We start from the raw sequence: 9969 nt of genomic DNA on the forward strand, positions 1-9969 counted from the left end.
TCTGGCGCACCGAAAAAAGTTTGAAGACGAAGAATTGGAAGCATTACCCGATGAAGACCCATGTCAGACGCAAAATGAACTTGCAGAATCATTAGGAGTTGATCACACAACAGTTGCCAAACGTTTAAAAACATTAGGAATGATTCAAAAGCAAGGAAATTAGGTGCCGTACGAATTGAAGCTGAGAGACGTTTCACGTGTGAACAGCTGCTCCAACAGCAGAAAAAGAAAGGGTTTTGCATCGTATCGTGACTGGCGATGAAAAGTGGGATACACTACGATAACCCGAAGCGTAGAAAATCGTGGGGTAAGCCCGGTCATGCATCAACATCGACGGCAAAACCGAATATCCATGGTTCCAAGCTCATGCTCTGTATTTGGTGGGATCTGCTGGGTGTAGTATATTATGAGCTCCTTAAACCCAACGAAACCATCACGGGAGACCACTATCGACTACAATTGATGCGTTTGAGCCGAGCATTGAAGAAAAAACGGCCGCAATACGAGGAGCGACACGACAAAGTAATTTTGCAGCATGACAACGCTCGACCACATGTTGCAAAACCGGTCAAAATCTACTTGGAAACGCTCAAATGTGAAGTCCTACCCCACCCGACGTATTCACCGGACATTGCTCCTTCCGATTACCACTTGTTCCGATCGATGACTCATGGCCTAGCTGAGCAGCATTTCCATTCTTATGAAGATGCCAAAAAATGGGTCGATTCGTGGATAACCTCAAAAGATGAGTCGTTCTTTCGACATGGTATTCGTATTCGTATGCTGCCAGAAAGATGGAAGAAAGTAGTGGCTAGCGATGGACAATACTTTCAATGACATGTTCTTTACTAATTTTTTTTTAAATAAAGCATTCATTTTCACGAAAAAATAGCGAGAACTTATTCAAGTCCCCAATATGTGTATATATTGTTCTTATAAATTATATTAATGATATTTCAATACGTTATTTTCCTGGTCTAAAAAGCTATATTCCAAAAGATATGATCTCTCGACATTTTGAGTATTTTCAGAGTATTTCCAACGACTCATAGTTGAGGTCTCAACGATGTCCAGAAAAGTATCGTATCGAATCTCGTTCGGTAGACCGCTCTCGTCCGCTTAGGTCAATGCCACCTGTGTTTACACGAAATGGGAGAGAAAGAGATGACACGAAATGGGAGAGAAAGAGATGCCAACAGTAGCTCTGCACTACGCAGCCCGGACCTGCCTCACTATCCAACGGCTTGTCCGCGCGCGGATCGTTCATCGTGCGCACGAACAAGGCGATGCGCAGTCGCATGAAACACGTGTTCGAACATGTGCTTGACCATGCGGTCGATCGCATTCGCTTAAATCTCGTGATCTGCATTTCTGGAACGCGCGGAGCCACGACAACGCAGATTTCACGAATATTTCGCCTCTAATTTTGTTTCTACTTGCAAATATTTGACCGTGTACAGTGATTAGGTTCATATAGGAATAGGAGATTTATCCATTTTATAAAAATATTAAGGTTTCCTTGTATCTAGAGTTTTTATTTTATTCATAAGTTATTTATTTTATTCATAAGAGTTTTTATTTTATTCATAAAAGGAGAGAACATCTCTATTCAAAAATGTCTTCAAAAATATCAGTAATAAAGTATCAGTACAATATACAATTAAGAAATTTAAATGTTCGCATCAGTACATTAATACACTTACATAATAACTGTAGTCCTTTGCGAATGGTTCCGCGATGCGAGCAGCGTTTCAGTTGCAATCAATAATCGTCGACGATGACCGACGCAGGATGAGTGAAAAGCCGATCGTCGGTAGGCGGCAAACTGACGCGGTGACGAGCAACGTGTTAACAAACGAGAAGCATACGCTGATGGAAATGTTGTGTTCGTTACACATAGAATTCCGACTTGGATGACAAGTCGTATTCTATTACCTCGTTCTTGTACATCTCGATACTCTGCAACACGAGAGAAAAGCAAATGGAAACGCCATCAGGAAATCAGTAGTTTGCAGTAACAAAATTCTCCTGAAATCGGTTCAACAAAATCGCAAATTTCACTTTGTTAACGAAAGTGTCTGACAAAAGAAGAATCGCTGAAATTTCAAGTGCAGTTTCACTTTGTTTCACCAATGAACGCCATTCACCTCTTCATGTTTTTCCTTGTCTTTTGTCATCGAACAATCGTTAGTTTTATCATTCATTCGTGCCGTAAAGATTCCTCCTTGTGTCTATCGGCTCCCGCCTTGCCCTTTTCTCATTCAAAAGACTCAGCTAATCTTTGAGTGTGCAAAACAGCACTCACCCCGTCGATATCCTTGTTCAAGTCCTCGACTTGCTTCTCATGCGTGACCTTGAGCTTCTCCTTTTCGCGACCCTGCTTGATCTGCACGGTCTTCCTCTCCTCCATGAATTTCTTCGTGTTCTGCTGCTTCTTCTCGCGCAGTCGCCGGTCCTTGTCGCCCTTGGTCTTCAAAGTCTTGTCGTTCATCACCTCCTTGGCCGTCTCCACAGACGCTTTCGCCTGATTGGTATTCATGTCCTTAATGTCCCTGCAACGTGATTTTGCGTGAGTTACGTGGCGAGAAGGAAATTGGAATTTACGTCGTTACGCGAGTCGATCGCAGTGGCGGATCGCAGCCCGAATAAAGTTACGGCAGCTGAACGAACTTGTCGTGCTTCGCCTGCATCTGCTTCATCTGCGTCGCTTGCACAACCTCGATCAACCTCTTTAGTTCGTCGCGCGAGCTCTGCGTTTGATTCTTCAGCAATTCCCACTCCTCCTTCCTCTGCCTTTCCATCATAGCGGACCATTGTGCCGTCTGCTCGCTTATAACTTTCTTTACGTTGGCGTCTTGCAGCAGAGAGCTCTTGCTGAAAGTGTGAAAAGTGCAAAATCTCGCGGACCCCTCGCCCTGGAGGAATTGCGACCGGGTCTGGTGTCAAGCTCACGCGTGACTGGGGAAACATACTCTTTGCCTTTCGTCAGCTTCTCGATGGCGCTGCAGTGATTCTTCTGCATGGTCTGTCTCTCCTTTGTATGCTTCTTCCTCATGGCGTCCAGCTCCTTCTGGTGCTTCTTGCCCGGCTTGAAGCCTTTCTCCTTCTTCAACGACTCCAACGTAATAGGCTCCAGTTTCAGCTCCTCTGTTGAAACAGTACTTTGAGAGAGTGTAGTATCGTGCGAGAGTTACATTGCACGAATCACTTGTTGTTACACATAAATTATGGAAAAAAGCAGTCGGTCCGTGTGACGAATTTTCAATGATCTCGGGACCAGACGAGAACTCGGTTGCAAGGCCAAAAGGATTCTTGAAGAAGGCTTCTATTCGCAGCCAATTGTTCTCGTCTCGACTGACTTTCAAAGCAACCAGATGTTCAGACTAATATTTTCGCTCGCGATAAACGCAGACATCGTTTCTGAATTATGAATTTTCGTCTGGCACGAATTCAGTTACACGAACTGAAATTTCATTCCCGTGCGCTCTCCCCCTCTCTTTCTCTCTCGAGACTGACTTTGCGAGAAGGAGAGGAGGAAAACATTAGATATGATCGCGGCCGACAGACAACTTCCTTACCTCTCTTCGCCTCTTCCTCCTTTTTCTTTTTGGCTTCCGCCTTGCTATCTGTCTGCTCTATTCCCATTCCCTTCATCGTTTCGCTCTGCTTGTCGGCGGCCTTGCTGAAGCCACCCGGATCCGACAAGGCGGCCATAAAGTCTGCAATCGGAAGAGCGCTTGAGCGAGGGAAATAGCGAACGAGAGAGAGAGAGAGAGAGCTATGAAGATGGAGTACGTTGCTATTTTTGAGCGGCGACTTTAGACGCTACCTTCGAATCCGTCGGGAACATAAATCTTCAGCTCTATATTGCAGAAGAGCATGGGCAGCGCCATCGGAAAGTTCGCCTCAGTCTTCAAGGAGATATGTCTGTAGCCGGCCTGAAGGCCGTCCAAGGGCAGAATTCGTTGCCCGAGCAATTTGCCACTCTCCTCGTACACACCTGTGCGCCAAATGTTAAGCACATTTATTTTGTTATTAGACGTTATCATATCAGAGGTACTAGATAACAGATATTTTATTGTTAGATTAAAATAAAAAATCTGCAGCAATTACGCAGATATCAGTAAATACGTATTTCACTCGCGAGCGACTCTAAGATCTACTAGAAATTTAGTATGTGAAAAAAAAAGAATCATCTCGTTGCAGGAAAAAAAGAAGAAGAAGAAGAAGAAGAAGAAGAAGAAGCAGATGAACAAGAAGCGTCACACGGTACCGAATCGGAGCACCGCCAGGTCGGGAAGCACGACTTTCCGGAATAAGAATGGCTCCTCGTTGTAGACCGGATTCAAGCCGTTCGCCGGCACCATTCGTGTCCTGAATTCCTTCTTGATCGTGTCCGCCGGTAGACCGTACATATCCACCTCCACGTATGTGCCGACCTTTTTGTCCGACAAGAATTGCCCGGCTATAACTTGGACCGCGCATTGCGCGGTGATGATGCCGTCGACGTCCTCGGAGAAGGGGTCGAAGCTTCGATCCGGCCGTCGCATGAAGTCGGGTTTCAGCAGGTAGCCGGTCGTGCCGTTGTACTCGAATTTTCCCTGATTGAGCTGCATCGGTAGATCGGGCGTTTGGAAATTCAGCGCCACCATCTGGCAGCCGGCGTTCCAGAACACCTGGAAATGGAAGCGCGAGCGAGCTGTCGCGAGGGGACTCCCTACCGAGAATCGCCCCGTTCTTTCTCTTTCTCTCTCTCTCTCCTCCCCCTCGTCCTCCTCCTCTCTCTCTCTCTCTCTCTCTCTCTCTCTCTCTCTCTCTGCCGCGGTTATTACGGGTAATCGGAGATCGCGGGAGGAGCCGAGAGGAAGGAGATCGTGCGAGCGCCAACACGGTCCGTTAGATCCGCGCCGAGATAGGCGAGTGATAACTCGCCGAGGAATTTAAGCGCGAACCGTATTATTGCAGATACCTGGGGCATGTAATTCGACGAATCAGCCCTCGTGCCCTTTGGATATATTCGACTCATTTGCCGCTTGTTGTAATTAACGAACTCCACGGAGTGAGTTTTCAGATAGTTAAGAGCGGCAGTCTCGGAGAACGAAGACATATTATGATGTATATTCTTGCCTGCAACGCCGGGTTTGAGACATTAGTACGTGTCGCGCGTGCGACTTGCGCGCGCACGTGCACGCTCATTCATTTCACCCTTCTTTAGTCCGTGAGACACACACACACACACACACACACACACATACACGCACACGCGTATGCACAGATGCACACCGCCACCGGCTATTTCAATCATTCGTTTTAATTTATAACGCGTTTTTCTGCGTGAAACTCGATACGGAAGAAGTAGTGCTCTCGAATGTCTCACACATTTATGAACGTATTTCATATTAATTTATTCGATATTTTCTTTCTCGCAATTTTACGCGTATATTTGGTATGCTATATATTAGATTTTTATCTGTGAGTACGTGTGTGTGTGTGTATTTTATAAAATTTTGAAAATTTCTAATATTTTTTGATGTGGAATAAATTAAAATCATTTGCGCGGCTCGCAGGGTGACGAGTCGATTGCAAAAGAAATAATCAAGAAGATAGATCGAACTAATATCGAAAGTCTCACTGTGTTAATGTGCAATACGTACTCTCGGCGATCTCGAAGCTCTGAAACTTTATTGGCTGCGCATAATTTATCATCGACGAGAGCCAAGGATGGCACGCCATGGTGCTGCCCGAGTACTGAGTTGCCTGCACTTCTTCGGTACCTTCCTCGCCTTCCTGCATAACGAAGGATATGTCGTACAGATAATCCGGCAATTCCGAAGTCGAAGTAGAAAAAAATAAAAATCGAGAGAGACAGTGAGATTTAAGTTTGGTCCTCCTGCAAATTTGACGACATGATTAATCACCTTCGGCGGCTCAGGAGGAGGAGGTGCGGCGGCCGCGCTGGCATCCTCTGTCACCTCGTCTTTGGCCTCGAACTGCCCGGCGCGGAAGAGCTCGAGCTCAACCTTCTCTACTTCCGGCTTCAGTCGCTTATTCTTGATCAGGATCTTGCGTTTCAGCAGGCTCGGCGGCGGAAGAATAGATCCCGGCTCGAGCTGCGGCGCGAATGCATTTCCGACGATTGATCTCACACGATTGATTTCAATTGGCTCATCGGACGCGATCATCGTCGGCCGTATTACTCACAGGATAATCTTTCAGCGGCTCCTTCAGCAACAGATCGCCCAATATCTCGTCGCAGTACTTGGCCAGCTTGTATTGTTGCTTCAGGCAGCAGTGATTCTCGAAGCTTAAGATAATCGGATAATCGGACGTGACGAACGCGGTATCCCTCAATGCATAGATCACGTCCTTGAACAGGATGTCGGTGCACATGGCTTTACCGTGGGTGATGATGGGTTCCTCGTCCTCGCCTTTGCCGTCCCAGCAGTCCAGCTCGACGCACCTGCGGTTAAAATATCGTACAGTCATTCCGTCAGGCCCGATTGGAGGAAAATTGCGTCACCTGCAACCGGCGAGCAGAACTTGTCGGTACATCTCGACGGTGCTCTTGCCGCCGATCTGACGGCCGCTCAGATAAGTGTTGTGGCTGGAATTGATGTAATAATGCGAGAGCGGCTGTTCCATGTCCATCCATTCGTCCAGCTTATCCAGGAACACCGGCGCGTTCTCATCCGACATCAGGTATCGTATGAAACCGTCCTTCGTCAATTTTTCTACGCATTCGTGATATAAATATCAAATAATCTCAAATAATATAACCCTTAATTTGATGATTTTGAAATTTCCAAAAGTCAGTAAGTTAACAAAAGTCAGGGCGCTATTGTAACAATATATTCTTGAGACTAAGAAATAAAGCAAGAAAGTCGAATATCGATTTTTCTTCTGACAAATAGTTAGCGAGATATCGTAAGTTAAATATTGAAAAAATTATCAAGTTTTTCTCAAATATCTCAAGAAATATCAGGCAAATAATAAAAAAATATTTTAGACAAAAGTTGTTCAAATTAATTGGTAGAAAAAAAACAGTGTAATAAAAAAATAAGGATTCCCATTTAAAAAACGCAAGTTGACCTCCAAATAACCTTGAAGGCCACGGCCAAGGTCAAATTCAAGGTCATCATCAAGTCCGTTACTCAATTTTCTACAACTTTTGTACTTAAAGTTTTTCATGAAAACTTGATCCTGCAAAGTTATCGGGGGTTCCGGTATTTTTAAGACACTTCATATATGAAATCTATATAAGATTGTATGTGTAAGATATATATATATATATATAATTGTTCTTATAGAGGTCTTGTATACATGTATAATTTTATTTATATGAGAGAGATTATATGTAAAATATAAATGTGCCGATACGAAGAGAGATGATAAAGTAATATATCGCGGAACTCACTCTCCTCCTTCGCTTTCGCGTCCGCTTCGTATTCATTGATGATTTCCGTGCATCTTTTCTCGTCGTACAAAGGATACAGGATCTCGTTGAGTCGAGGATCTCTCTGCTTTGCATTCATAAATTCCACCAATTGCAGCAAGCTTATGGCGTCGGATTTTCCCTTCGTACTGTGAAACGACGTTTGGAATTAGAGGTCGCCTTGCACAATAGGATCCCGTCGAATACTCACATCGATTGGAAAAGTTCCTCGATGTCGTTCCTAGGACAGATCTTGAAGTACAAGGTGTAAAATTTGTCGAAGGTGAAAGCCTCTGGCTCTATTTTATCGTTCTAAAACACGAGGGAGAAAAACAGCGTTTTCGCATACGTACATCTGTGTCTGTGTGCGCGCTGTGTGTCTTTTGCTGATCTTTTCTTCTAATAATCCGATGATGTCGGATTTCTGTAACAATCTGTGTTTCTAAATTTTCGAACCTTTGAATGGATACTAGCAATAAAGTCATCAGTAGTCACGATTTGTTGACTGAGTCGGTGACGATTTTCGCAATTTTCTCGAGTGATCTCTTTATTGTCTGCACGGCGATTAAAATCCTTCGAAATTTCCCGTTAAATTCCACTCACCTTTCCACTGGGCAAACCGAGCTCCGCTAAACCCTGATAAACGAGTTTCTCGGTCTTCCCCGAAGCAAAGGTCTTTGATATCACCTTCACCGGGACCTTTCCCTTCGGATCCACTTGGAAACTCAGCCGCATCCAACTAGCAGATTTAATAACCGCCGAAATTTTCATCGAGTGATCAAAGGAAAGAAACAGAGAGCGTTAGTGTTCGGAGATCCGCTATATGTTTCGCTTTTCCTCGCGGAACATGAAATTAATGAGTACGTACTGCTTCATAAGCTGCGTGGTCGGACAGACGTTGCAAGCTTTTGTGTTGTGCGTAATTAAACGCAAGCCTGCTTGCCAATCCTGAGTTGATTAACCGGATTACACGTGAGAACAGAAGCAGAGCATATAAAAAAGGTAGCTTAATTAACGATAAAGCAACACACGCGTAGGATTAAAATAAGCATAATTAATTACAGCAGAGGAAATTAATTGTGAAACAAAGAGGGAACCTGCAGGGGAGAGGACGAATATGTAAGTAGATGTGAACAGTTAGATGAGACGTCAAAGTGTGAATAATTTCGTCTTGATCGCAAGCAGATTCGGGTGCGCGTGATTAATGGAATGGCACTCGATGACTTTCTAAGATTTCTATTTGCACACTTTCAGCCGCGATTTCCTATAATTCCCAGCTCGTTGCGTACCTTGGCCGTCTGCGCGTCCGGACATACAATGTGCTGATAGTTGATATTCGTATAGTCCACCCCGGAACATATCGTTAAGCTCTTCTCGTCCAATTGCTCTAACGTTCCGTGTTTGCTCAACTTATTGCATAACTTTGGGTCCTAAATCAATCGAGGGAATATTTTCTCTTTTACATCGGTATTGCCTGGCGCGAATGCACTCGACGCAATTTAATTTCTTTTACAATCCTCATTCTCGAATTTTTTTCAGATTTACCTTCGGCGTGCCGCCGTAGCGAATGTCGCTCACTTGAGCCAGTTCTATCACCTCCCCGTCCTACGGAAAACACTGAGAGTTACCTGAGCGCGATTCGCATTGGAGATCAACAGCGGGACGATATTTATTTAATTTCGGTGCAACAACTCGGGAGAAAAATGGTTATATGTAAATTGTGAATAATTATTTATAACACACACACACTCATACACATAAATTTCATCTCTATGTGGTCACATATACAATTACGTATATATGTAAAGAGTTTCGCGCAATTAAACGTCATCATGATCCGTGAGAAGTATAAGCGAAGAGAAAATTTACATGTAAATATTTTTCCCCGAAAAGATAGAGAGAGAGAGAGAGAGAGAGAGAGAGAGAGAGAGAGAGAGAGAGAGACCGTAACGCGCGCAGTTAGTCTACCTTGCCGTCGCTTTTCCAATAGATGAAAAACCCATACTCGTCAACTTTGAACATGCAGTTCGGCTCGTACTCGGTCGTCTCTTTGTCCTCGAACCATCGGTCGAATACCGCGCCCTTTATCAACAGCTCCGGCACTTCTATGCGCCAATTAAATTCGAACTTCTTTGTCATGGTACGGCAACTTTAAGCGGAACGCCGCCGTGGTAACTCGAACTCGACGTGAACTTGGGCCTGCTCAGCGCCCGAATGAACGGCCGCCACCGCGACGGAACTTGTGCACCGGCGACGCATAATGCAATTAGTTATATCTAATTTGCCGCATGAGGATTTCAATAACGATCGAAACCCGTCGCGTTACGGCACGGGATTCCGAACTTACGTAAGCGCGCGCCGCGGTGAAACCACGGGCGTGTTATGGTCGTCGCGTTATGCTCGATAGTCAAACGCGCGCAAAATCGCATGCGAATGATTGTTATTACGAGGAGAATCGAGGAGAGAAAGATCGCATCGGCATTTACACGGCGCGTGGTTCGTCTCGATGATGGAGCAACGCGAAATGCCGAAAAATC

The 9969-nt window shown here is 44.8% G+C and overlaps 1 protein-coding gene across 1 annotated transcript; it reads right to left on the reverse strand.

The window, feature by feature from the left end:
* Positions 1–1597: 1597 nt before the first annotated feature.
* Positions 1598–9634, reverse strand: LOC105182692 (1-phosphatidylinositol 4,5-bisphosphate phosphodiesterase). Its single transcript, XM_011140333.2, has 19 exons — positions 9401–9634; positions 8978–9037; positions 8722–8862; positions 8301–8380; positions 8036–8171; positions 7644–7744; positions 7415–7581; positions 6521–6731; positions 6202–6460; positions 5919–6110; positions 5655–5787; positions 4970–5127; positions 4274–4676; positions 3830–4000; positions 3579–3719; positions 2973–3147; positions 2671–2874; positions 2306–2552; positions 1598–1959 (listed from the first exon to the last, which is right to left on the reverse strand). The coding sequence occupies exons 1-19, from the start codon at positions 9569–9571 to the stop codon at positions 1891–1893; spliced, it is 3219 nt and encodes a 1072-aa protein (XP_011138635.2). The 5' UTR covers positions 9572–9634; the 3' UTR covers positions 1598–1890.
* Between the last annotated feature and the right edge of the window lie 335 nt (positions 9635–9969).

This window comes from Harpegnathos saltator, unplaced genomic scaffold (assembly GCF_003227715.2).
Source record: "Harpegnathos saltator strain DR-91 unplaced genomic scaffold, Hsal_v8.6 scaffold133, whole genome shotgun sequence".
Taxonomy (NCBI): Eukaryota; Metazoa; Arthropoda; class Insecta; order Hymenoptera; family Formicidae; genus Harpegnathos; species Harpegnathos saltator.

Coding starts and splice junctions, on each gene's coding strand:
- LOC105182692 (XM_011140333.2), bottom strand. CDS start 9,571: ATGACAAAGAAGTTCGAATTTAATTGGCGCATAGAAGTGCCGGAGCTG. Junction 8,172..8,300: donor ACCACGCAGCTTATGAAGCA/GTACGTACTCAT, acceptor TAAATCTGCTAG/TTGGATGCGGCTGAGTTTCC. Junction 6,461..6,520: donor GTTCTGCTCGCCGGTTGCAG/GTGACGCAATTT, acceptor TTTTAACCGCAG/GTGCGTCGAGCTGGACTGCT.